This window comes from Varanus komodoensis, unplaced genomic scaffold (genome assembly GCF_004798865.1).
Source record: "Varanus komodoensis strain SLA01 unplaced genomic scaffold, ASM479886v1 scaffold7_1, whole genome shotgun sequence".
In the NCBI taxonomy this organism is placed as follows: Eukaryota; Metazoa; Chordata; class Lepidosauria; order Squamata; family Varanidae; genus Varanus; species Varanus komodoensis.
In genome coordinates, this window is record NW_025336479.1 from 14,769,201 (window position 1) to 14,796,055 (window position 26,855).

General features: G+C 42.0%; 2 protein-coding genes across 3 annotated transcripts; one reads left to right on the forward strand and one right to left on the reverse strand.

The window, feature by feature from the left end:
• Positions 1–5,797: 5,797 nt before the first annotated feature.
• On the forward strand, positions 5,798–16,656 carry CCNG1 (cyclin G1). 2 transcript variants are annotated; one of them, XM_044453997.1, is made up of 8 exons: positions 5,798–6,004; positions 6,281–6,359; positions 7,913–8,176; positions 9,359–9,612; positions 10,087–10,165; positions 10,264–10,362; positions 11,467–11,660; positions 14,437–16,656. In XM_044453997.1, exons 3-7 carry the CDS (start codon positions 7,913–7,915, stop codon positions 11,656–11,658), a joined length of 888 nt encoding a protein of 295 aa, XP_044309932.1. In that variant the 5' UTR covers positions 5,798–6,004; positions 6,281–6,359; the 3' UTR covers positions 11,659–11,660; positions 14,437–16,656. The 2 variants fall into 2 exon arrangements, with proteins under 2 accessions (XP_044309932.1, XP_044309931.1); XM_044453996.1 differs by lacking the exon at positions 6,281–6,359.
• Positions 16,657–21,923: 5,267 nt separating this feature from the next.
• On the reverse strand, positions 21,924–26,525 carry NUDCD2 (NudC domain containing 2). The gene is made up of 4 exons (XM_044454006.1): positions 26,311–26,525; positions 25,408–25,456; positions 24,148–24,299; positions 21,924–22,469 (listed from the first exon to the last, which is right to left on the reverse strand). The coding sequence occupies exons 1-4, from the start codon at positions 26,497–26,499 to the stop codon at positions 22,386–22,388; spliced, it is 474 nt and encodes a 157-aa protein (XP_044309941.1). The 5' UTR covers positions 26,500–26,525; the 3' UTR covers positions 21,924–22,385.
• Between the last annotated feature and the right edge of the window lie 330 nt (positions 26,526–26,855).

Sequence of the window (26,855 nt, forward strand, 5' to 3'; positions counted from 1 at the left end):
AAAATCCCGTCATTTAAGCCTTCCAAATGGTGTGCCATATAAACTGCATTGTTCAGCTGCAAATCTAGCTTCACAAGCTGGAGCCAAGTGGCATTTTTGGCTCCAGAATCTTTCCCTGGGTTTCCCTGCTGGTGGTTTGGGTGCAACGGGTGCTTTCAAAGAATGTTGCCACAGATCCTTGATGGTTTGCCAGGAGGGGATCATGGCCCATCAAATGTGCTGCCACCCACTCCCATCAACAAAGGGAGAGCACAACCCATGTGCATTTGGTTATCAGGATTAACCTCTGGCTTGAGTTGCATGAATAGCTTCACCGGAGCTTGAAAAGTTAGAAAGTGCTCCTTGTCCCCCTCTATCTTCTCCTGGAGGCTCTGCTGGCCATTTCTGGGAAGGCACCAGGACTGGGCCCAGCACAGGTGACAGCACAGGTGGGCTTGCTGGAGCAGCTGTGTGCTGAACCGTGATAGGGGCAGCTGATTCACTTGAGTTACTTGTTCCAGTAAAACCTGGTTCTCTTCGATGAGTGCTTCAGCCCCCTCTATTGTACTGACCTCCAGGAAACAAAGAGGGCCTCACAAACAAACAAACAAACAAACAGAGTTTGGATTCAGGTTGTCATGAGCAGATCTCTCCTTCCCTCTCTCTTTCCACCACCAGTGGAATTAGATGAAACTTTAGAAGCCCAGCTGTTTTTATTAATATTTAAACAGATTATAAAGCAGCATAAATCAAAGTAATCTTTTCCTGGAGACTGGGAGAAGCATCTGCCCATATAAAGAGTTGAATTCTGCTTAAAACTTCCCTCCCCCCTGCCCCCCCGCTTTCCTCAGAGTGGCTCCTGCTGCTTGAAGGCCAGGTGATAAGACTGCTGGGCACTTCACAATAGGTTGGCTCAGTTTTCCTGTCATCTCCTGAATCAAGGAACTCCCTTTCCACCATGTCTCCCTCCTTTTCCTTTTCCAAGCCTGCCTGGTTTTCATGATCTGCCTGAGCAACTGCCATGTTCTCTGTTCCCCTTTGCTCTTCTACCTCCTCCTTGGAATCAGATCAGGAGACTACATCAGGTGAGAGGAAGGTCCGTTCTTCACAATGGTGTTACTTTGACTACTCTCCCGTCTTCTGGTACATGGGCCAATTTAAGGAACATGTTATCTATATTTTCTTTAAGAACTCTGAGAGCTGGGATATCATCTGGACCTGATGATTTGTTCTATTCAATTTAATAATCTATTTAAAGTTTTTATATGCTGTCCAATACCAGAGTCTCTAGATGGCTTACAAAAAACAAAAACAACAATAACAACATACCGACAAGCAACATATTGCATCCGACCATTAATAATAATCAAAATTAAAACCAATTAAATGTTAACATGTTGGGAAAATAAAATTTATCAATAAGTTGTTTCAATTGTAAATAGAACTTTCTTATTATAGGTATTTATACTGCCTTTTAATCCTATTCCATTAGTGGTTTACAATAAAGCAATTAAAATGGAAATTAAAATAAACAGAAGAAACTAAATGTTTGCAGAAGAAGCATAAACCAGTCTGAAACAAGAAAATTATATCAGAAAAGTTTGGGGAAAAAATAGCAATAATTTTTTTAAAAAATAGAATTTAGCTGATGCTAAAAAGAGAATAAGAAAGGTGCCATGCAAACAGGATATACTTTTTGGTTTTGTTTTAACTAAGAATCTGAGTCCATCAACCAGAACGAGCTATAAATAGCTGGAGGACAAAGACTGTTTAAAAAGATGGGTCAGGGTGCAAAGGATGTTATACACAGTGGCTGGGTTCACATGTCACAACAAGCAGCCCTGAATGGTTTCCATAGTGTACATTTTTGCCTAGATGTACCTGACAGAAAATTGAGTGGTTCCTACATTAGTGTGGTTTCCACCTTCCTTGCTCAGTCCTCCTACTGTTGGCAGGTACTCCATTAACCACTTGCACCTGAAATTCAGTCCCATGCTAGATGGCTGGAGGAGCTCCTGCAGCTGCCACTCTTTCCAGGGGACTCTATGGTAGCTTCAGGAATCCACAATCCTGCGTTTAGACAACTGGAGAAATCATGATCATGGTGTCTCCCCTGTCAGGTAAGTATAAATGGGGACAGAAAGAATCTCGCTAGCTGCAACTTCTAGGTTGTCACCACAGAGATGGAGCTTTGTGGATGCTCCAGGTGATGAGGAGGAAAAGAGACAGGCTCCACCACCATGTCTAGTACCCTGGCTGTGCCCAAGCATACTTTGGGGACAAGACACCTAGATGGCCAAACACTGCTGGTCCAAGTGCTTGGCAGGGTGGGATAAACACAGAGCTCATGTCTGCTCTCCCCAGGAAGTTCAAAAATCCTCTGAGCTTTGAGGATCCTGGGCAGCTACACTGGAATGCTCTGCCCATCAATTTATAAGACAAATACTCCTTGTTAAACACACACACATTGTTCAAATAAAGTAGCACAGGAACTTATTTACTGGCAGGTATTTGGAAGGGGTGTATTCTCAGGGTGAGGGGAGGAAGCTGCAGTTTCACAACAACTGCTGGTGCTGCTGAATTTCAGGTGGACCACCGTGCTATGATGCTTTGTGCGGGGGAGTAGATTTCCATAAGGCTGGTGACAAAGGAACTGCATGGCACATAAGAGAAACTGAAATTGGTGTAACAGTGCCTCCCCATGCAGCCCACTGATCAGAGCTGTACTATTCCCAAAGAGAGAAAGGACAGAAGGGCAATGGGAAGAAAACCCAGAACTTTGATTCAGGTATTATAAAGTTGTAACCATGGAGGGGACCAAGGAATGCATGTACTGGCTCCATCCCTGACATTCTCAGGTTGAACTAGAAGTTGTGAAGAGAGACTGTAATTATGTGCAGCTGAATGTGGTTACAGTTCTCTCCATGGACTCAAGGTTCAAATTGTGCAGAAGAGGGTACTTATACAGAAGGTGGTGTTCAGCAAACCATGGTTACAGCTGCTCTTCAACCTCCGTAGTCTTCTCTACATGAGTTGTTTCTTCCATAGCTCTATGATGCTTATTCTTCCATTTTCATTGCCTTCTTTTCATGTCCTTTCCCCACAAGGAGCTTAATTTTTCTGCCTTCCTATAGGCTTTATTTAAAAAGTTACTCAAGGAAGGCTTTTTCAGTTTTCAGGTTTTATTATAGTCTTGGCACTTCACAATAAATAAGTGGGTTTTGGATTGCAGTTTGGGCACTTGGCCTCTAAAAGGTTCACCATCACTGGTATAGAACAATTGCAGAAAATGCACCATTTTTCTAGCATTATCGAAGCCATTGTCTAGCACTACCCAACCCCATAAGAGCTAATACTGTACTTTCCACGTTCTAAAAAAGCCAAAAGTGGGGCTGGGAATCACAGGAGAGGCCCTGGAGGATGGAACCATAACAAAAAGGACCTTCAAACTCCCCTGAGTGCACAATAATTGCCTTGTGTAGAGAGCCCCCATGCTTCCTCTATGCTTATAATTTCATAACACCTGGACAGGGTAGCCTAGGAGTAGGCAACCTGTTTGTGGTCTCCAGATGTTTTCAGCTATAACTCCCACCGTAGTCTGAGCCAGCATGGCCAATGGTCATGGACTTTGGAAGTCGTGGTGCAAAACATTTGGAGAGCACCTTACCTAAACCAAGGCTAGGCTGTCTCCCCAGTTTTAACTTCAGCTAATTTTTCTTCCTGGCAACTGCTGTAATATATCCTCCCTTGGCTTTTGGGCAGTGAAAAAAAAGGGGGGAGAGAGAGCAAGCGAGCGAGCATACTGGCTCATCAGGATCAACTGTTTTCTTCCTGCTCTCTTGATGGCAAATGGGCCAAACTTGACCTGCAGTCGGTTTTGTGACTGGGGAAGCACTGCAGGCACTTGTTTGCTTGTACCTGCAGCATACCTGATGGCCACCAACACATTTTCCTCATGTGTCCAACTGAGTTGGATTCTTTTCTTCAATGAAAATAGGTGCCATGCCTTTCTTCATTGTATCATTGCAGCAAAAGTCTTTATGAGGCCTTTCCAAATCCAGGAATGCATGGGTGATCCACTCTGACAAATGCTAGCAAGACTTTTCTCCATCTTGAATTGCAGTCCCCCATCACATACACATCATAGAGCATATTTCTATATTTAAAGTATATTTAAAAATTGCGTGGGCTGACCCAGTTTCTTAAGCAGGGTAAGATGGCTGCCTCAGGCAGTTGATCTGAGGTGTCACGAATAGCAGAAAATAGTTTGTTATTTAACTTAGTGTTTCACTTTTTCTCCAAGCAAGGGAGGGAGATGCTTGTGGGGATTTTTTATTTTTTTGCCTTGGGGCCAAAACAAAGTGATTACGTTGGTGCTGTGCAACTTTGCTTGGAAAAGGAAGGTGGAAAGGAGGAGCCATTTGCTCTGCAGCATCAGTGTGTGAAATGTTTTGAGTTGGCCCCGACAAGATGGCTGGGAATGGCTTTCCTACAGCACAGGTGGTCCTCAGCCCAATTTCAAGCAATCAGCTCAGGCCTCCAACAAGAGTGACCTGTTTTTCCCCTGACAGCTGGCTGGGAAGGGAAGGAGAGGCAGGCAGGCAAAGGGCATTTGTACTTCCATTGGCCACTGCTGACTAACCCTGACAGACGGTTCTCAAGAGAATGATGGGGCATGGCTGTGGACAGAAATAACTTTTTCCTGCTAAATTCGTCTGTGTCAGATTGAATATCCTGGTCACAGTTGTGATGCCAGGACTATCTCTTTTTAGAGAGGAACCAGGCAGTACCCTGCAGGAGACATTCAGGAGCTTATGATGTGTTTGTCTCTTTCAAAAACAAAACAAAAACATTAGAAGCAAAGTCTGTGCAACTTCATCTCAAATCTTACTATAATATTATTTGTTCTCTTTTCAATTTAGAATTGCTCCACAAGTGTAGCCACATTTTATCATCACTATGTTACAGGCAGACAGGTGGGCCTTGAAAGGTGCTAACTTATAAAATTTCTGTGCAGTGTAACTAATCCCACGCAGTAGTCTGGAAACTACCATCTTTTATCATGACTGGCATATAGTAGGCTGGCGTTGCCAAGTGGCTGCTTGCACGTCTCTAACAAAAGTTTTAAAAACTGCGGCTTACTCGGCAAGTCGCTACAACAGGGCTATTAAGCCAGTGTTTGCACTACGCAATTCGCATCTCTTCCCCATTGCACCTCTCAGGCTGCAGCAAGGATTTACCCGGGGGTTCCCCCGCCTTTTTTGGCCAACGTTGTCGCTGGCTACACAAATCCCGCAAATCTCAAATGCAACGCGCTCCAGCCGCTGCCTCTCAGGACCAAAACGAAGATTACTTTAACTGCGTGCTCTGCAGCTGTATCTTATTTGAGTTTTTAAGAGTAGACGCAGGGGTGCTGGTTTGCATCTTAACAGTTCCCCAGAACCGTGCTAGGTCCCAATGTAAATTAGTGTCCTCGCGCTTACCTTGGAATTACAAAACACCCCCCCCCCCAAAAAAAAAAATGTATAGCGGCTGCACACATACGCAAAAGCAATGCCTTTTTAGGCTGAGGAACTGGGAAAAGCATCAAATGAACCCGGTAGCCGGCAGGCATTGACAGCGCTAAGATTCGCTCTCTCTGACTCCTCCCTCCCTTCCTAGGGGCGGGAGTTAAGCAAGAGCCTTTGATTCGTCTGCTCGTTCGCGGTGGTAGCCAATCACAAGGACCGGCTCTTTCGCTATAAAAGCCGGCGTGGCGGTCGTGGAGAAGGAAATGGATTGGGAGGGGGCTGCGGAGGTTTGTTGTTTCGTTTAATGCGGGGTGGGGGTTAGCTGGTACTTCTTTGCTTTTTAAGAATAAACGGGCGGTTATCTTACCTTTTTTTTTAATAAATGCCCTTCCCGAAAGTATGTAGACTATATCTCATTTGTGTATTTATTTTTTAAGCAGTATTTTATTTTTAAGTCGCCTTCATCTGAGACAGCTGTTCCCCACCGCCTGCTCGTCTTTTCCCTGGTGTGCAAGGTAAGTGATGGGTCCTGGCGGGGCTCTTCGTGGATATGGCTTATTTCGGTGTAAATGCTGCGCGGAGATTGCCATCGGCCAACGCGAGGGGCGTGTGAGAGCAGGGCAAGTCCGGACATGTAAGCTGGGCAGGAAGCAGCGGGTCTCGCTAGCGCTTCTGTGGGTTCTACTTTCCTCCTGAAAAAAGAAGGCACTAAACCATGAAGCCCACTGAACCAGAGGAGCCAGCTGCAAGCCTTCCTGTGCAATCGTAAAGCTACTTCTGCTTTTCTGTAGATCAGGCACACCGATAATACAACAGGCCTGCAAAGCTTCGGGAAGACTTAAGTTGAAGGCCTGCTCTTTTACCGATGAGGTACACCGATCCTGAGCTAAACTATTTGCATTAGCCACGCCACAGAATTACCCTCTTAAAAACAATATATCATTTTAAGAGCCTTATGCTAATCAAACAGCACATAAATGCTTTAAATATATATTGGTTGTTGTAACTTTTTTGTAACCCCCCATGTGAACATTTATAACTGTTGCAAGATGCAGCTAGAAATTAATAAGCTAGTTTGCTTGTTCAGCAGAATCCACGAATTGTTAATGTTTACATAATTTAGTAGCTGTTCCATCATAAACTTTTCCGAAGGTGGCTTTCAGAGCCTTCTATGCAGCATTTCCTCGCGGTTTTCCTTGCTGTACAAGGAAAAGTTTGTTTTCTCTAGTGCTTAGTTCCCACTTGTTACAAGATCTTTCAGTCCAAGTAACTGAGCAGAGAGGTTGTTCCTTGAACTCTAGCTCCATGCTGAAGCCTTAAAATGTCTTGGTTAATTGGGACCAACAACCCAGAAGAAGTTGGGTCTGTTCAATGGGCTGGCCCGAGACACTCTGCTCTTCCCTAACTCCCCTTAAAGTTATATGGGGACCTGAAGCAGAAAACCCTCACAAGGCCTTGCCTGTGTTCTGGCAAATACAGAATTGAACACAATGATAAAATGAAGTATCAACTTGCAAGCTTTTCAGCACCCAGAATCTTCAGCTGACTCTCTCTGTCTGATGACAATATGCTTAAGCTGCCAACTAGCCATTGTTGGTTCCCAGGAATCTATTGACTTCCTGCAGCTAGGCTGATGAAAAAAAGCATGCATTTAGGGCATGGCTTGCCAAGCTTTCTATTATGAAGCACTTTGCTTTCTCTTGCAGTTTTACTCGCATTTGTTAGCAATGCTTTTGGATCACAGCAACACCATTTGATTTTTGACAAAATTTATAGTTTGTGAACTTGGCTATACATTCAGAGATTCATTGTAATTTAGTTCTTTATTCAGTTTATGGGTGTCTCTATATAACTTTCTGGAAAACAAGCATATTAAGATCCTGCAATGAAACGAATTGTAATGAATACCGAAATGACTATTAAATATCCTTTTCAGATTTTAAATGTGAATGTGCTGCTTAGCTTTAATAAGTCTTAAACTGTGGCCCATTTGTCATAGAATGGCAACCAATAGAATGTGTTACAGTATCTTTCATTATAAGCTGCTTTAGGTACTGCATTATGAATATAGATTAGGGTAGAGCATTGCCAGCTAAGCATACCCCCTGCATTAGTGTCTCTGTTGACCACTCTTTCCCTTCATGTCTGAGTTTTCAGTTGACAATGTTGTGGCTTACCCACTACTTCCCTTCTGCCAGTCTTCTCTCCACCTCTGCATGTTGTGATTCTTCTTGAGTAATGCAGCTTTAAGATTACATATTTAATTTAGTGATCCATGCAGAGTGACCCTGAGCGCTACAGCTACTGGTCATTGCTCCTTTGTCGGTTACCTTAAGTGATAGGCTCAAATGTGAACCTTGTGCAACTTGACATGTAAGCACTTTGCTGTAAGCAGTTATTCTCACCCAGGTCTTGTATTTCAGATGATTGAAACGTTTGCAACAGGTGAGACTCAGGAACTGCTGAACCAGCTGAATGTGTTGCTGGAACAGGAGTTGAGATGTCAGCCAAAGATATCTGGCCTGAAAATAATTGAATCTGCTCATGATAATGGACTCCGGATGACTGCAAGTTTACGGGACTTCGAAGTAAAAGATCTGCTTAGCTTAATCCAGTTCTTTGGCTTTAGCACAGAGACATTTTCTCTCACTGTGAATTTCCTGGACAGGTTTTTATCAAAAATGAAGGTAGGTCTTTAGACTGCCAATTTATCTCTACTTTTGATTAAATTTCAGACGTGGATGGATTTCCGAGTCTGCGAACATCAGGCAATTTCATTGAACCTAACATTAGTTTGTGTTCATTAGACACGTGTGTGTGTGATGCTGGATTCCTCTTAAGTTGAAATAAAGACTTGCACATTCTGAAATGTGTTCTGCAACCTGGTACTCTCCAGATGTTAGAATACAACTCCCATCATCTCCAACCAGCATCTGGCAGGCACTAGATTGGAGATAGCTGTTCTAGAAAATAGCTTTAAAGTAATTCTCTCCCTAGGCTGTTCTAAACATCTTTCTCTCAAGAAATACTGAGTTCCACAATAGATGCTAGGAAGTGACAATGCTTGAGAGGCCTTGCTTGTTCCCCAGTCATCTTCAAAATAGGTTCAAGAATGTTTCTTAGTTCTCAGCATGAAATGAGTAACTTTTCTTAGCGCATACGTGCCAGCTTTAATAAATAGCTCACACATAGTGACCCAGGATTTAGGTTGAATTGTGTCTTGTGATGTGTGATTCTTTCAATATGGTTTTAAGTATGAGTTAAGCATGAACCTAGCAAACCATGGGTTCTCTTCTTGGGTTATTCATGACCAACAACCTATAGTTGTACCACAGGGCAGGGATCTTGGATAACTTACTTTCTTGCACTAGCCACCATTCAAGAATAGTCCATCCTTAATAGTCCAGGGTTGTTGTTACATGCAAACCAGACCAGAGTGCCTGCTGTACCTGCACAAAGGTGAGCCTTCTCTGTTGCCCACCGTGCTTCTTCCCCCACACCAAGCTAGTTCTTCCCTGTGCCATTTAGTTCAGCATTTATGGTATGTGCCCTTCAGGCTGGAGAGTTGCTGTAAGATGTTTGTAGGCTTACAGTAACTATAGTTTGAATGAACTCATTGCTCTGATAGGAAATTTCAAACGAAATGTACTTGAGAAAAGTTCATCTCATGACTGTGTCTGCCTTTTAAATGTGAAAAGAGGCTACTTTTTACCTGATAGAATTCAATGAGATTTTAATACAACCTGGGTTTTTAACTCCTTTGTGATTTGTCTAGGTTTGTCTAGATTTGTTTAGATAAAATAGTTGCAGTTGGGAGATAGAATTTTCCAATGGCAGCTATTTAAAGATTTCTATGCTTCCTCTTCTAGGTACAACCAAAACACTTGGGCTGTGTTGGGCTAAGTTGTTTCTACCTGGCTGTGAAAGCAACAGAAGAAGAACGAAACATTCCATTAGCCACTGATTTAATCCGGATAAGTCAGTATCGGTTCACAGTTTCTGACCTGATGAGAATGGAGGAGATTCTTCTAGAGAAGCTTTGTAGAAAAGTGAAAACAACAACTGCCCTCCATTTTCTACAACATTATCATTCCATCCTGCATGACAGCCTGAGCTTTGAAAGGTAAACAAGCCTTTAAAAAACTTTGAATTGGTGGTTCCTTTGAAGGTGGGATGTGGGGTGTGCATTTGGAGAAGATGGGGAGCTTTCATTGTAGCAGAAGAGCAAAATAGCTGACTGTTCTGTCCAGCTTAGAACAGCTTTGTACTAAGACTGCTGTGCTCATTTTTTCTGTTGGTTAATTAGTGTTGTGCAGGCTGAAATGGGTTTCTGGGGAAAGCAAGATGAGGTATCAGTAGAACGATTTCCTTGAGATGAAGAGCTGTTGTCTAGGTTAGCTAAACACAAGTTGGATCCAAACTACTGCTGAAGTTGTTTCTCAACACAAATAGCCTCTGCAGATTGAAAACAGTGAGAATGAAATGCTGTTGTGTAGCTTGTAAATGATAATATCAGGCCATGCCTTGAAAACCCTCATGAGTACTTGGAAGCTTAAGCTGTAAACTGTCCAATTAATTAAACCTTTCTTTTTCACAGGAAGAAACATCTTAATTTAGAGAGACTTGAAGCACAGCTTAAAGCATGTCACTGCAGAATTGTTCTTTCCAAAGCAAAGGTAGGAATCTTTATTGATCAACACTTCAAAAAAAAAAAAAATCTAGAAACATACCATAACTCACTTTAATCACTTTAATCAATCTCTTTGTCCCTCAGCCATCAGTGTTGGCTTTGTCAATAATGGTCCTGGAAGCTGAAGACAAAAAGCTACTGGAGTTGATGGACATTATAGAATATCTCCGAATACATCTCAAGGTAGGTTATACATTATCAAGGACTTCTAGGAGTGGCCCAGCATTTATCATACATGCTCTGCAGACTGGGAAGTAGCTATAGGATGGCCTGTAGGCTTATAGTTACTATAGTTAGACTGGATTTATTTTGTTTCACCAGCCTCACAGCAAGTTATTCTTCAGTCTTGTGTCCTCCGTATGCTTTCCACCTCATTTCCCATCAGTTAGCATGGCCAGTGGTTTAGACACAACTAGGCACAATGGGAGTTGTGACCCCAAGCATCTGTGAGGTACTAGGCTGCAGAGAGAGTTGTGCTGACGTCATAAATATTGTTGCCTATTTAGATTATAAATTCTGTTCTTCAAAGAGGTGTTTTATCTACAATGGCTCAGTGTGATTTAATTTGCAGATGAAAGTGGCAAGGAGAAACTGAGCTATTGAGAGAATTCTAGCTCCTGAACCTTTTAGGGCTGGTCGAGTTGGGAATAAAACCCTACCTTCAATAATGTATTTCTGAAAAAATACAGTTGGGACCACAGTCTAGTAACAAACAAAACTTGCATATTGAACTTCACATGTATCTCCCCCCAAGTCTGGATCATTCAGTGGTTTCCCTGCTTTTGTTCATTTTCTCCCAATTTTGAAGCTTGGAGTGCCTCTTTTGAGGCGAGATCCCTGGCAGTAAAAGTCTTAAGCAACACTGTTCTGTTCTTTCTTCTCTAGTCTGAGTCCCTTTGCCTTCAGCTCTGCCAGCTGCTAGAATTCAGCCGTTTCCCCTGCTTAAGTGCTTGTCCAAAACTAAATTCAGTCCTTGGGCTGAAAGAAGTTCCCTGTGCCAGTCTTACTAGATGCTGACTCTAGTCTAGTTGTTCATGTTGCTAGGAGAACCATGAAGCTGACAGTGATATGCTGTAAGGGCTTAGTCATTGGCAGAGCAAGGACTTCACAGATATGGTAACCTGATAAAGACTGGGTTGCACAGGAAGCAAAATCAGAAGTATGTATTATCACCTGCCATTCACATAGCTGGCACCAACGTAATAGCACCTGGCACAAGTCATAATGCCAAGTATGCAACTGGTCTTGTTTCTGATCAGCTTTCATTTTCCAATATGTTTTGCGTAGCTAAATAGCAAAGAGCTCTCCTTCTGGAAGGAACTTGTGTCAAAGTGCCTCTCTGAATATTCCTCAAGCAAGTGCTCCAAGCCAAATGTTCAAAAGCTGAAATGGATTGTGTCTGGCCGAACAGCATGCCAACTGAAGCACAGTTACTATCGAATTGCTCACCTTCCCACTATTCCAGAAACGGTTTCTTAAAGGTGAGTTTAAATGTGCTTTGGGGGATGGATTTTAATTGTACTGAAGGCCATAATGGTTATGTAAATTGTACTTTTACTGATTTCCATAGACTGTTTAACTATCTTGTCCCTGGAGAGAACTAGGCACAAGTAAGAAGTACCACTACTCAAACTGTGCCAAGAATTAAACAACTGAACTAATGCAACAAAATTTTAACTTTTGACATAAAGCTAATTTCTGTGGATCTTTAAGGAGTAACTTCTGAAACATTCTTCCCATTCCTTTTTTTAAACAATTTTATTAAAATTTTAAACTACTACTAAAAACATCAATTCTCAGACATCGGACTTACTGGGTCAGCCCTCTACTACATATATTTTAACATTCTATAATCATATTCAAATCTATTTATAATAACTTGAAGACATCTTTAGGTCAAAACCAAGTCCTGTTTCTCCAGCCAATAAGAAAAAAAAAAGCAGTTCTGAATTTGATAGAAGTCACTATCTTCCTTCTCCTTCATCTGTAAAATCAGTCCATCCATTTCTTGCAAAGTCCCGTTTCTCTTAACCAATATTAAAGGAAAGAATCTCCAAGTTGGATGAAAATATCATCTTTCTTCACTAATAAGTTCAATCTAAACATTTCTAGACAATTCAAAACCTTTTCATTTTTCTAATAGTAGACAAATAGATTCCTCACTACCACAGTTACAAATAAAGTCAGAAACATCCATTTAACATCTTTAAAGACATCTTAGCTAATCTATTTGGTGGCAGCTAATACCTATAATATCTTTTAAACAGGCTTTAAGCTAAGTTGCTAATGTTTCATCTAGCTTAAGTCAAATACAGTTAACTCCTTATAACAGCCCAACTCTTTACAATGTTTAACATAATCTCGCTTATATCCATCCCTTATGTCAACAACAGTAACTTAGCCTTTCCATATCACATATAAGCCTGCCAACCCATTTAAGTCATTCCTTTTTAAGATAATATGTTCTCTTATTTTTACTCTATATCATAAAAAAATACCCAATTTATGTTCACATATCCAACATTCACTTAACCTTCTTAAAGATACCTTAGCCAATCTATTTAGCGACAACTATTACCTATAATATCTTTTAAACAAGCTCTCTTTAAGCTAAGTTACTAATGTTTCATCTACCTTAAACATCATCTAATCATATACAATTAACTCCTTACGAGAGCTCAACTCTTTACCACCTTTAAGGTATATCCACCCCTTTTATCACCAGCAATAGTAGCTTAGCCTTTCTATATCACATGTGAACATGCCCAACCTATTTGAATCATCCCTTTTTAAAATAAAAAGAAAAATTCTCTTATTTTTTTCTTTACACCTCTGTCCAACCTTTCTTCTTTCTTTGTTTTAAATCGTCGTAGTGCCTGTAGTAAATCATTATATAGCTTCAATTGTAGTAGTGCCTGCAGTCCAATAGACAAAGTTCCTTCTGCTAATAGCCACATAAACATAGGTTCTCTTAAATACTTAGCTGTCTTCTCTTTTTCCAACATGACGAGCAGATCCCATGAAAGCTTGCTTATTGGCTTTACTGATTGTGTTGCTTTATCCACTATTTTGAATTTTCCATCTGCTTGTTGCTTTTTTACAAGCAAACCCCATGGTAGCTTGTTTTTCTGATTTTATTTCTTTGCTCACCATTTCAGATTTTCCATCTATTTGTTGCGTATTTTGTATATTCTGCTCAAATTTGAATTGCCCGCCCAGGGCTTTATTAATGGAACTGTCTAATTTATCAAGATGTTCTTTTTGTTCAGTTAAAAAATCAAATTGTCCAATTAAAATAGTCTCCTGCTGTATTAGTATTGCCTGTAGGGATGATTGCAAAGCTGTGAAAGAAGTCTGTATTGCTGAGAGTGTCTTCTGTAATTCTTCCATATAATTCTTCCTGCCAATCATTTACCATCACTTCTGTAGAACTTATAATGGGAGTGGAGCCACTCCTTTGCTCCATTCTGTTGGGCTTGCATTGAAATTAAAACAGACAGGCAGTGAAGCTCAAACATACATTAAAGCCAGGCATAAGAGGCAAGTTATGACCTTTTTTCTTTACTGTATATCTACACACAGAGCGAGATTTCCTCTCTCCGGTGCTTGCAGTTACTTTATTACTGTATTATCATTACTACAATGCTCTATTGTGTTTAAGGCAATTTAGAGCATATGGAAGTGTCTCAAGTGTTTCATAGGCATAGAAAGGTTAAAATGTATACATGTACATTTGGCTTACTTACGTAATCTGACTTACATATGAATTTGATTTAAGGACGTTCTCAGGAACAGAACTTGTCCATAATCCAGGGACTACCTGTACAGCAGACCTCCAGATATAAAGTAATGTGTGTCACCCGCCAGATGTTTTGGGCTAGCACTTCCGTTATCCACAGCTAGCCCTTCTGAACATTAATATATGTCAGCCGCAGTGGTACTGAGAAATATCTCTATAGAAGTATAAATTAGATCAGATAGGAAATGCATGTCCTTCCCTGATGTTGTTGGCAAGAGATGATGATAGAGTTGAGAACACCTGAAAGGCCATGAAAGTCCCACCACTGAGCTTAGACAAGCAGGGACTGTAAATAAGACAGTTTTGTAGACACACCAAAGTGCAATAGTGCAGAAATGCATGCAAATATGTCTCCACTATGACTACTTTATCATTACATGAATGTTCTACCTGTAAGCAGTGTTGATTAAATCAACCCCCTTGCATAAATACGCTTTGCAATCTCTTTATTTCTGTAGGCTGGAGACAGTCTGGAAGAAGATGGGGCCTTTGGCTAAGCAGTTGTGCGACCTTAAGGGCTGGAATGTATTTTGCATTGAAGGAGAATGTCTGTTTGCCTCGGACTCGCCTGAAAGCCTGATTCCATGAGTGACTTAACAGTGTCCACTAGTTCTTCGCCTCTGAGCCAGAGGACCATGCAGTGTGACTGTCTCTTGCTCTTTGGGTGCCTAACAAGAACGGAAGATTTTGTTACCGAATGATGTTTGAGCCTAAAATACGGAGATATAGCAGCTAATTTAGAGTGGTGTTTTGACTTTTGGGTAAACTGAAAAGCATACCACCTCTTTTCTATGGTCCAAACATTTCTACTACGTATAGTACTTCTGAACTAAATGCTACCTGATGGCAAAAAAGCACAATCTGGGTGTGTTGGCAAGCTAATATATGCTTGGATTAGTGAAATGATAAATCATTGCATAGTATATCACCACAGGCTCCCAGATTTTTTTTTTAAAGTTCAACCTAAGAGCAAGATTATTGAAGCTTCCACCTTAATCCAAATTCTATAACTGCTGCAATGCACTTTACAAGTATGAAGATGTATTAAATGTTTGCACTAGCACTGTACCATATGGGGATTGCAGGTACTGGAGTCAATAAGTGCTCAGTTTGCTGTAAGGCACTAAAACCAGTTTTAGCATTATTTATAATACAGGTGCCAGCACTAGTACATGTGAATTCTAACAATGCATGAATGGCATTTTTAATGAACTTCAAGTATTTTGAGGAGTTGATAGTAGATGAAACTGAAACATAAGCTGAAAGAATTATAGGTCAAATACTTCCTGGAAATGTTGGCAATCCCTAAAAATAGGAATATATACTAAAGTGAGATACTGTGGGTTGGACACAGACTACATTAATGGGAATTCAGGTCCTCCTGAAATCAGTGGGACAAAATTACTCATGACTTGATTTAAATTCCAATTATTTCAATGGGAACCAAGTTAAACTAACTTGGTCTGGATCCAACCCTTTGCCTGTCTCCATCTAATGCTTTTCTTAAGTCTTTGAAGTCAAAAGTGTGAAAAGGTAATCCTGTGTATGTTCCTTGGGAACATGTTGGTGAACACACAAATGATTTTTGGATATCAAAAACACAGAACTGGATTAACTGACTTCATGACATTGAGTTTGGTGCTATACTTGACTGAAACAGTCTTAACTAGCTTGTGAATTGTTGTGATCTTATGTTTTTATAGCTGTAAAATGTTGACTTCAGTTTGTATACTGCAGCTACACACATGCTGTCTTGGAAAAGGTCTCTTGATGTTCATGCCAATGGAAGCCAGGTGCGACTTAATACCATTTAGATGAGTCCATTTATGAGTCCTAGTGGAAATGGGCAAGCCAACAGGAGGTGACCTTTAGTATCATGATTGCTTGAATGCTAACATAACAGCCTTGAGCTGAAGATAAATACAGTGCAGGAGTGGGGGGTTTTGGTGGGGGAGAGCAAGCAAGTTAAGAGATGCTAAAGGGCCATTGTGCCATATGACGTATTGAAGCATTTATTGCCTTGCTGAAATGGTAGCCTTGGTGGATTTTCCACCTTGCCCTCTTAAGCTGCTTCTCACCTACTTCTAGTTCAAATTAGTTCAAGCTTTCTGCTACTGTGCTAACTTGGTAACAAATTCTGCAGCTTGTGTTTCAAGCATGCAGTATCCCAAGTTCTTGAATGGGCATTTCTACCAACAAATACCAAAACTGTGAAACTGCTGAAAGCATTGATGCACAATCCCACCATTTCAAGCACTGGCTTATTAATTCAGGTCAGTTGCTTATTACCAAATGGGATTCGTTACAAATGACTTGCTTGTCCTTAATAATGAAAGTAGTATGCACAGAATAGCTGTAATAACTACAGATTTCTAAATCTAAACTCTTGTTTGTTGCAACCCAGCAAACCTTTGCTTCTACCTCATCACGGTCTATTCTTCAAAGGAAATGGATAGATGTTTCCTTAAACCATTTTTGGTTTGTGAGAGACCATACCGTTAGACCTTCCCAATGGGTCAATTACTTCTGTTGTGCCTTTGCCATCCTGGTGTAGATGGGGGAGAATGAGAATTCAAACAGTGTTCAATGTGAAGGAGGACATGCTAGATATGGTTATTAGAGGTGTTATGCCTTGTAAACTGCAAATGTATCTTTCAATAAAATATACTGAAAAGGAATTGGAGAATCTACTGACCTCATCGCTTGCATGTAGCTACCTTAAATGAAACACCCTTATAAGATACTCTGCTGGGATAAGGATTAAGAAATATCAGAGGGAATAGAAGTACTTTCAGATCTTTAATTGCTTTTGGGGCCATGATTTGATACAGAAGAGCAGAGTGGAAGTAAGAGAGGTTCTGTTACAGGTACAGCGGCACAGGTGTTTTTCCCAGTGCAGATAAAAGTACAGGGTGGTGGGGGCAGGGATGGGGGAGATCAAGTAAGAGACTGCCCGAGAGAGGCAGATTTAAGGAACCCATTTCTCCAGTTTGGCAAATGTATTTTTAAGATGGTAACAACTGAGGAGGTGATGTGTTCACATATAACAGGCATGGTATAAGTTAATTGTAGTTTGTCTGAGTTGTAGAATTATAGGGTGGTTCAAACAAGCCACAGTGAAAACTGCCCAGCGTGGCTTGCTGTTATGTCTGAACACAGCATTCATGGTGAATCATGGCATGTTTTTTGTTCATTGAACCACACAGAGAAACAATGGTAGGTTGTAAGGTTTCTGTGCTTCACCATAGCTTGATCTGCAGTCTGCTGCAATATTTCTGTGCCATTCTTGCCATAGAGCTTGGTAGCAAGAGCAGCAGCAGCAGATGCTCCGACCTGCATTTTCCTGTCCTTTTCTGCCTAGCAACTGCTGTGCCGGAACTTGTGCGTGCTGATTAGCTGCTTTGTGCTGCCGTTTTTCTTTGCGTGCATGCTCCCTTCCCTATGCCTAGCCGTAGCCTCTGAATCTCAGTGGAGCACCACCATGTTGCCCTTAGCTGTCCAGTTGCTGCACTTCACTGGAGCAGCACTTGGAAAAAGCTGTGGGTGTACTACTCGGGGAGCCCAGTGGTCTTACGAGATGTATACTGCGATGGGCATCACCATGAGGGTGATCACCCTGAAAGGCCCATGTCTTCTGCCCTCCCCCGCCCTGTCGTTGAGAGTCTTAGCAAAGTCGGGAACACGTGCTACCTTCCCCCAGAACTTATTTCTGGTGGCCAGCAAGAAAACTTGCCTGGGTTGGTGTCCAGGTGGGCACCCTTGGGGAAAGTCTGCCCAGCACGATGTTCTCCCTCCATCCCTGCCACAGGGGTCTGTGGTGAAGCCTCCGGTGCACCTGGCTGCAGGGCAGAGGTGACCCCTGGCAACATGTCAGGCTGATGCGTGTACAGTGACCCAACTCAAGGCAGCAGCACAAGTGCTGCTGTTGCTTTGTGAAGAATCGGCGGAGGCCACATCCAGGGGAGAGGCAGGCAGGAGTGGTGCACCCTGGGATTGGTTTTCAGCTGTGGGGGTCGATGGGATAGTGGCCACCCTTTGGAGGGAAGATGGAGAAGGATGGAAGCCTGTCTGAACCCAGGGCACAAGATGAACCCACCCGCAGAATGGTGGAGTTAGAAGAGGCCAGTATGGCCATTGGGTGTGACCATTTGCCCAGTGCAGGCCACCAAGTTAAAGCATTCTTTGCTGTGGTTCATTTCTGGTTTGTTTCCTGCCCAGTTTTGTACTCTTCAAGATAATATTTCCTGGCTGCTTTTGCAAGCCAGGAATGTTCATATATCATGTTAAGTCAAAATCTAAGCAAACCAAAGATCCCAGCCCATCAACGGCAATCCATGGCCTTTCTTTTTGGGCTGTTGCTTAACTTGCTATTGTTAGTGGGTATAGGCTCAGAAAATGATAGGCTTAAGTTAAAACAACATACCATGGCTTAGTGTTACATATGTAGTGTCTGACTTTGTACCAACTTGGATTTAATTCATCCATGGTACTGCATTTGATCCAAGGAACCCAGATAAACTCAGCTCTAGAGTGATGATAGTTTTCCACTATCTGTATCATTCCAGCACATTCTCCATCCCATACCTAATCCTTTCACTATGTTCTTATAGTTAAACAAGGAGTGGGGAGAATCTAGTTGAGTTTATTCCACCCACACAGGTACTCATGCTTCTAAAGCTCAGAGGAAAGGGGTTTAGAGTACTGTGTCTGAAAGGGAACAGTAGAGAAAAAAATAAGCTAATTACTGCAACCGACTACAGCGGTGTTCAAAGCAAAAGCATGCTGGTCTACATAAATAACAACTGTGCAGGCACCATGCCTAATTTAATGGCTCTCTACAATCAGGCATTCACACTTCTAATCTCACCACCTCCACATCTGCTCGATAATACAGTAAGGACCTCTGTTTCACTGCTTGAGACTTGTTCTGTGTTCAAGGATGACTGTTCTTACGCAGTTTAAGGGGCCTGCTCGGGGGTGGAAGATTGGCATAAAACCTGAATTCAGTCCAATAGTGCATTCTGTATCGAGCAATTTTTCAAGCCAGGAGTATGGAAACTCTCAGGGGCTACATTCCAGCAGCGACTGTGGCCACACCAAGGGGAGAAGAGCCAAAAACAAAACGGGTAAGATCAACCTAAAACTTCTCAGTAGCATTACTAGGCCTCAAGAAAGCCTTTTAGAACGGAAAGACAGACATGTGGGGCGGGAATGGAAACATTAAATTTACTGGCAGTCGGGGGAAGGGGTGGGGCTGAAAGGAAGGGGTTTGGCCATTGGGGTAGCCTATCTAGCCCCAGGCCTGAATATCTGCATGCCAGTTTTAAGAAGCAAGGGAAACTTGCGCAGTCTAAAGAGTGGTTGGGAGAACTGACATGTTTTCATGTCCCCGCCCAACTGCAAAGTTTCCACAGGTTTCAATTTCAGGTGTTACCTACAAGCAAATGACACAAGTTATTATTTTCTTAAAACAGTACACCACTGCTGTTTTAACTGACTTGGTTTTGTCTTCATCAGCCTTCTGGTTTATGGTTGGCATCTTGCTGCATTGTCAAAACAGCAAAATCTGCCAGAAGACATGGCTTCTACTCATCCCTGACTCCTATAAGGGTTTTGTATTTGCAGAAAAGGCTGGTGTCTTTTGTTTTGGTAGCCTAATAGCTTACTGATCCAACATTAAGAAATATCTCATTTTTTAGAGGAGCCTATTACTTAGCAACCAATAGATGACATAATGCTGTACAACTACTCAGTTACTATGCAGCTTGCATAGTAACAGAATTATGCAGCTTGCATAGTAACAGGATTAGATACTGTGCAACGTGCATAGTAACAGGATTAGATAAATGTGCACAGGATAGTCTTGAGTTGCTTCTGTGTGCTTCCAGAATTGGGCTGTTTCTGCTTCCAAATATGTATGAATGTCACACGTTCTTCCCAAGTGCCAACTCCTCCATTTTTAAGAGATAGGATGTTGTACCTCTGCTTAGAAATGTACAAGCTTTTCTCAGCACAGGCTCCTTTGCCTCATGTAAGCTTTGGGCTAATTCACAGAAACTAGCACATAGCCCATCATGGATATTTATGTGACATGCATGCGGCTGCCAGTTTGCATATTTACCCTGTTTAGGATTGTCTTGTCATGTCATGTGAACATAGGCTATGCAAGGGCTAACCAACTCACAACAACCCCTGAGCAAAGGTTAAATAGGCAATCTGGCATCCCTGACTGCTGCAGCTCATCATGAGTGAAATAACTCATAATGGACCACACTGAGTCATCTGCATTTGATCGTTGTACTTAAACATACACCTAAAACTAAATTTCTGGGGATCGCTTGTTTGAACTATTGGTTCACAATGCAGGTCCTGTACTGAGGCTATGAGGCATCCTCATAGCTGTGAGTTCTTCAGAGACTAAACACTGGTTCTGCACCACTTAAACATAGTATAAACCAGTGAAGTTGTTTAAGTGTAATACTATTTAATAACATGAAAATTACAACTTCACTTCTCATAGATAACTAAATGTGCCTAAACCTAGACAGCAATTACAGGCATTCTGCCCATGACTACAATTCAGTGCATTGTGTGCATATACAACTAAATAAAGCAGGATTTTGCTCAGCATCCTGTGGTATGATCAAGTTATAAATGGCTATTGCAAAGGAAGTACGTATTTTATATGAATAGAAGCTGTGGTATCTTGAAAGTCAAAATAATGCATACTTGATTGTGGGGCGGCTAGAGTTCAGAAAAACCACAGGACCAATTCCATGTGCCCATGGGGATTTTAAACCAGTATTTCTCAAGCACTCACACGGGAAGCTGCATAGTGAATTGCACTTGAAGCTGCTTCCCTAAGTACAGAAACAGCTTGTAGCCTAGGGATGATCTGCTGTTTTCACTCCTGTTACGCAAATCAGTGGTTTGACCAGAGTTTAGAATTCTGTGTACAGTTTTGGCCACACCTAAAAGTGTATTGCAGAGTTGGAAAAAGTAGAGAAGGGCAATTAAAATGATCAAAGGGCTAGTACATCTTCTCGATGAGGAAAGGTTACAGCAGCTAGGATTGTTTAGCTTAGGAAAACAGTGAGTGAGCAGAGACATGATAAAACTGCACAAAATTATGCATGGAGTGGGGAAAGCAGATAGGCATTTGTCTTCCTCTCTTATCATATTAGAACCTGAGGTCATAGCAGAAGGCCGACTGCCGGGGGAGTCAGGACAGATACAAAGAAGTACTTTACATAGTATGCAACTGCAGTACAGAATTTGCTTCCACAAGTTGTAGTTACGGTCACCGATCCGGATGGCTTTAAAGGAGGGCTGGGGAATTTATGGAGAAGGCTCTCGATGGCTACTGGCCCTCATGGCTATGCTGCCTCCTGAATCAGAGGCAGTATTCGTATGTGCACCAGTTGGGCAGGAGCAGCATGTTGCCTTCACATTCTACTTGCTGGCTTCTCCGAGCAGCCTGACTAAATGGACACTTAGTCTGGTGCAGCATGGCTCTTCTTATATTCAGAAGTCCAGCATCCCCAGGGAATGACAGACTTCTTTGAATCTACACCCCTCACCCCGCCACACGCCTTGCTTATGTGAGATAAATACAGGCATCTCAGTATGGACTGCATTGGAATACAGACCAAGAATATTCGCTATAGACTACATTGCCCAGGACAGCAGCTTCTGAACTGTTTTGATGCAAAGTTTGTTTTACACTGACATTTAGAACAAAATTATAGCAGGTAAATATTCCATCAGACTTCAGAAGTACTGGATTTAAAGGAATTTCTACATGAATCATATTGTGCTTGGGCTGACTAACTTGGTGTTTAATTTGTAGATACACCTTAACAGCACAGCAAATTTGTTTTCCATTATCTAACCTTCAAAACAATGTGCCTTTATGATTAAAAAGTTGATCTGAACATTATGAGGGTGTCATTGCAACATTCATTTTATTAACTTGTAACACTAGCAGTTTGCTGTTAAAAGCTGGAAATATGTAAGCAGTAGTATCCTCCATGTCACAAAGAATTACACAACTTGTGGTTTTACACAATGACTTATTTTGGGTACATCGAAGAGCAACTATATACCAGTACATCAAAGAGCAACTATATGGCTGATTTCACTTTTATGGATGGAAATGTGTTCTAAGTCTTGACAGAGTGCCATGATATAACTAGCACTGATTTGCATCTGTAAGCCAGGTGTTTGTTTCATTACTATGTTAAATAAAACAGCCTTTATTTTCTGGTTTGAAACTGTCCAGAACAAGCAGCATGTCATTCTGTGAATGACAGGCTCACAGGTGAATTCTTTGGCCACACTATATTCCTTCATAACTTCTCTTTCTCTCTTTTTTAGTTCATGAAACTAAACTGTAGTTGCCACATAACTATCTTTCAAGGCTAGAAAAGTCCGGCCCTCCTTTGCTGTAGTTCCCAGAAATGTCTGCTCCAGTGAAGTCAAATCCAGGATTCTGAAAAAAGAGATAATAAGATTAAATTGATACCTGTTGTAAGCTTTATCAGGTTAACTTTCAAGGTCAGTTAACCTTTTCCAAAAATAGTGGAGTACACATCATTCTGCCCTATGTCCTTTGGAGCAACTGAGACAAGGATATATTTTTATGCAACTTAGTTGTTTTCAAAAATTTAGCAGAAGCTATAAAGAATAATAGTGATCATGCACCCGCACAACAGAAATGGCTGTAGAACATCACTTCAGATAGTTTACCACAACCTATTGCAACTCTCAGCTTTCCCAGCTATGTTGGGAAAGGACACTAGGTTGGAGCAGGGTTACTTAACCGAAATATATTTCAATAATGGAAAAAATTTGAGGAGCAATCACAGACTATTGCTCTTTCCCTTCAAACATTTTCCACTCACTTCTATGCCTCATAAAAATTAATTATAAAAACAGATTGCTGCCTAGCAATACTTCTCAGACAGATGACTAACATTTTTGATGGAGAAGCTGCTCCATCTGAAAATACAGATCTGCAGTCACTCACAGCAGAATCCTAAGTATATCCCCTCAAAAGCAAATTCGGTTGAGTTCAGTGAGATTTAATCTGACATTAGTGTGGTACAGGACTGCAGCCTCAGTACAATGGAGGAGCTGCCCCTTTCCCCAATCTATATAAACCAAGAAATAAAACATTCAGTGAATCTATTAAATTTTCAGTAGTATAACTAGCTGATTTTTTTAAAGTTTGACATCAAAATGGATTATTTTTAACATCTCAAATATTAACCCTCACCCCAATGCTGCATTATACAGCTCAGGAGTCTTTGAAAAAGCTGTCTGCAATGCATGGGGAGGGAAACGTACTGCATGACAGGCTTCACCGGGTATCAAACACTTCGTCCTCATAATAGCCCCAGTACCAGTACTAACTTGACAGAAAGCAGTCCTCTTCGCATATTACTGCACACACACCAATTTCGAAGCACCACTCCAGGCAGGTACAGTGACCAGCCTGGAGCTCCAAGCACAAGGGGGCTTTAGACAGGTACTGGGGAGATGGATCATGCCCTCTGCATCAAGCACAGACCTCTAGAGATCTAAGCATTAGCCTGCTTTATGCAGAGAAATAGCACTGATTTGCCCACGGGAAAACCTATTCTCACGCATCTGCTTGCACATGGGGTTTTCGGCTGATCATATTAATGCATGTGATCAGCTGCATTAGACTGACATCTAATGGTGCCTAGCATTGGGGGGGGGGGGCAAAGCAAGGGGCACAACCCTGATCCCAAGTAGTCCTGTAATACCCCTCCATGTTTCTGTTCATTCTCCAAATGTCAAGACATTCGGTACATACCAGTTTTATTTTACAAAGCATATGTCCTAAGTCAGGGACACCAAGCCCAATGGCTGAATTCTATTTCACTGGTATTAGGAGGTAGATGTGAGAGAAAATGCAAACATTAGGAAGCCTGCAGGTGATCAGCAGCTGAGGCCAGGGAACCCCAAGGGGCTTGGAATGAGATACAAGAAGGTCCGGATTTGGCCTACAGGCCTGAAGCTCAATCCCCCTGTCCTAAACAGCAGTGCTGGTTAAACCTGGACACTCTGCTTTCTTAACACAGAGACACTCTGGTTTAAATACATAAGAGGGCAGCAAAAATAAATAATGTCCAAGGGCTTGCCTCTTTGTGGAATCTTTCTAATGTAAGCTTCTTCTGCATTTGGTCCTGGATCCAAAGATCTGCAACATACTCATTCTCCAGCAGAGAAGTCCAACAGTTTCTAGCATCTCGTTTGGTTTTAGTCAAGACGATTCGTATTAGTTTCTGGTCCTCTTTGCAAAGAAAGGAATAAGGAGAGAATTACATATGACACACAGAAAACAACTTGTTTTTCCAGTTTAAACCATATTTTGATCAGCAAGTGATATAAGTGTGTCTCTCTTACTCAGTTTTCCCCACATGGTGCCATCCAAATGTTATGGAAAGTTCCATCAGCCCAAGCTATGAGGACAAATGATCAGGAATAACAGGAGGTTTAGTACAAAAAACTACTTTGCCTGGTAATTTGTTTGTTTGTTTGTTCTTTCCATGCATGTGTAGATATTTAAAAAATCCCTAAGTGGTTTACATGGAAACATTAAAAGACAATACTGTATATGTAGATTACACTGAACAAAGTAACTTCCCTTTTGTGACTTGTTTTTGTTCTTTTCATATTCATCCTAACAGACTATACTTTGTACATTTAAATGGCTGATTATATCACTGAAAGATACCAACCGCAATTATGTGACAGCTCTGTTGTGTTGTCAAAGAGCTTGAGCTTTACTGTCACGTGAGCACACAGCCAAGAGATTGAAGCTGGCTGAAGCTCGCTGTTTGCCAAGTACAAACTCCTGGTTTTTGCAAAGACTGAACTTGTGAGCTCCGGAATATTTAATGAACTGGGAGTGGGGAAAGGAGAAGAGTTGCCTTCCTTAGCTTTGCCTATACATCATGTTTCACATGCTTGCACCTGCCATTTCTCTTATGAGTGGAAAGGCTTTGTTGATGATTGCAAGTTACAGAAAGATTCTTATGTCAAAAGGCATGTCTATATTGCCGCCACATGCTGACAATAGCTGGACCCAGTGCTTGTTGGAGCCTGGGTAGCTATAGCTGGTGACCACTATTTTAATTCCTCCTCGGTATTTCTGGGGGCATGAAATAGCCAAATCTGCTTGGAGACATGGGAAGCATGCACAGACCTCCTAGACTCTCTGAAAAAGAAAACTGGGAAGAAAAATGGGTTTGTTGAATTCAGCGGGAATTTTCCTTCCCATATCCTTTCAGGAAGATGTCAGTATGATTGTTATTAGTGAAACAAAAAGCTTGCTGATGAAAGAAAGATCAACAATGGAACCAAATTGCCTTAAGCATTCATTTAAATTTAGGTATTACCTAGTGTCCATGTTGCTTCATCAGCTATTGTAGAATCAAAGAGTTTGCCCTAAAAGACATAGTAACATTTTTGTAAGAGAAAATTGTCAACATAACCTAGATTTCAATAGCAAAAACTTTTGTTTACAAATTTTATACTTCTCAGAAACAGTGAATGATAAATATTACCTTGACAAATTAACTGTTTTAAAAAATATGAACTGTGTAATATCCCAGTTTTACCATTTGTTTTCATGCATTTGTACTTCATTTAAGCTTCCAAATTGCATGACTTTTAGATCCATAGGTAATGAATTATGTAATTTCATATTTATGCCCAATGAATACATAAACTTAATGGTGTACTTGGGCTTTGAAGGGTGATGCCTCAAAAGTTAAGGCAAGCAATAAGTCGCCAGAAGGCCATGAACATCATACGCATTTCTGAAATAACCACAAAAGAGAAGAGGCAGATTTTGCCAAGCTATGAAGCCAAAGTAAAAATAGAATCTCCAAGGTCTTCTTGGATTACAGAACTAATGCACGACCACCACAATCTTGAGTTAGCTTGTCAAACGACATACACCCAGAGAACCTGCATGTTTTCTGGCTACACTTAAGGTTGTTTTGTACTGGTGCAATTTCTGCAAAAATTTGTTCCTGAAAAGAATGCGAAATGCTAAAAAGGGGACAAGCGGCTGTTTTGCTCCATTTCGACGAGAACGAAGGGAGACGCCTTGCTGCGGGGCTTCTTCCCCGTCTACCCATGCAGAGAGACGCCTGCGCCCTGTGGCTGCCAAGCTGGGAACGTCGGTCTGGGCGCGGGTGCCCCGGACGCAGCGAGACTCGTTTCGGAGCGGACACGCAGAGGGCCGATCCTTCGCGCCCCCGCCCACCCGCCCTGTGCTCCCGCCGCCTGCCTACCTCGAGCACCTTCTTCCCCGCCACGGCCAGCGACAAGTGGCGGCTCTTCATGCTGCACTCGACCTCCCGCGCGCGGGTCCCCGCCGGCACGTTCACCTCGACGAAGACCTCCTCCAGGCTCTGGTACCAGCAGCCCCAGGGGGTGACGCAGGTCACCAGCGCGCTCCGCTCTTCGAACAGCCCCGCCATCCGCCCCGCGCGCGCCCGGCCACGGCCTCCCGCGGGCTCGCGCCAGGAGCACGCATGCGCTCTTCAGCGGCGCACATCCTCGCAGCTCCCCGCCCCGGAACTCGTCTTCGCCGTCGGCATGCCTGGAGCCGCCGCGGCCAGCCCCTTCCGCCCGCATTCCGCTAGGGCAGCCCATAGAGCTAGAATAGAGAGTGATCTATCTTTGCGGCTGGATCTCCCGTGTCATGCAAGTCCATCTGAACTTCGGGAAATTAGGTTTCTTAAAGATAATTGACACAGATGCCTGGTCAATGGTTTTTAAGCGAGTTGTTAACGTGAAATGCAGCTGTACTGTCTTACGAAACAGTTATCCTACT

Bases quoted from the DNA above. Each gene is read 5' to 3' on its own strand.
- CCNG1 (XM_044453997.1), top strand. From the start codon at position 7,913: ATGATTGAAACGTTTGCAACAGGTGAGACTCAGGAACTGCTGAACCAG. The intron at 10,166-10,263 runs GTAGGAATCTTT...TTTGTCCCTCAG, and splicing joins TTGTTCTTTCCAAAGCAAAG to CCATCAGTGTTGGCTTTGTC. The intron at 10,363-11,466 runs GTAGGTTATACA...TGTTTTGCGTAG, and splicing joins ATCTCCGAATACATCTCAAG to CTAAATAGCAAAGAGCTCTC.
- NUDCD2 (XM_044454006.1), bottom strand. From the start codon at position 26,499: ATGGCGGGGCTGTTCGAAGAGCGGAGCGCGCTGGTGACCTGCGTCACC. The intron at 24,300-25,407 runs GTAATACCTAAA...TTCTTTGCAAAG, and splicing joins TGAAGCAACATGGACACTAG to AGGACCAGAAACTAATACGA. The intron at 22,470-24,147 runs GCAAGCCCTTGG...CTCTTTTTTCAG, and splicing joins TAGAAAGATTCCACAAAGAG to AATCCTGGATTTGACTTCAC.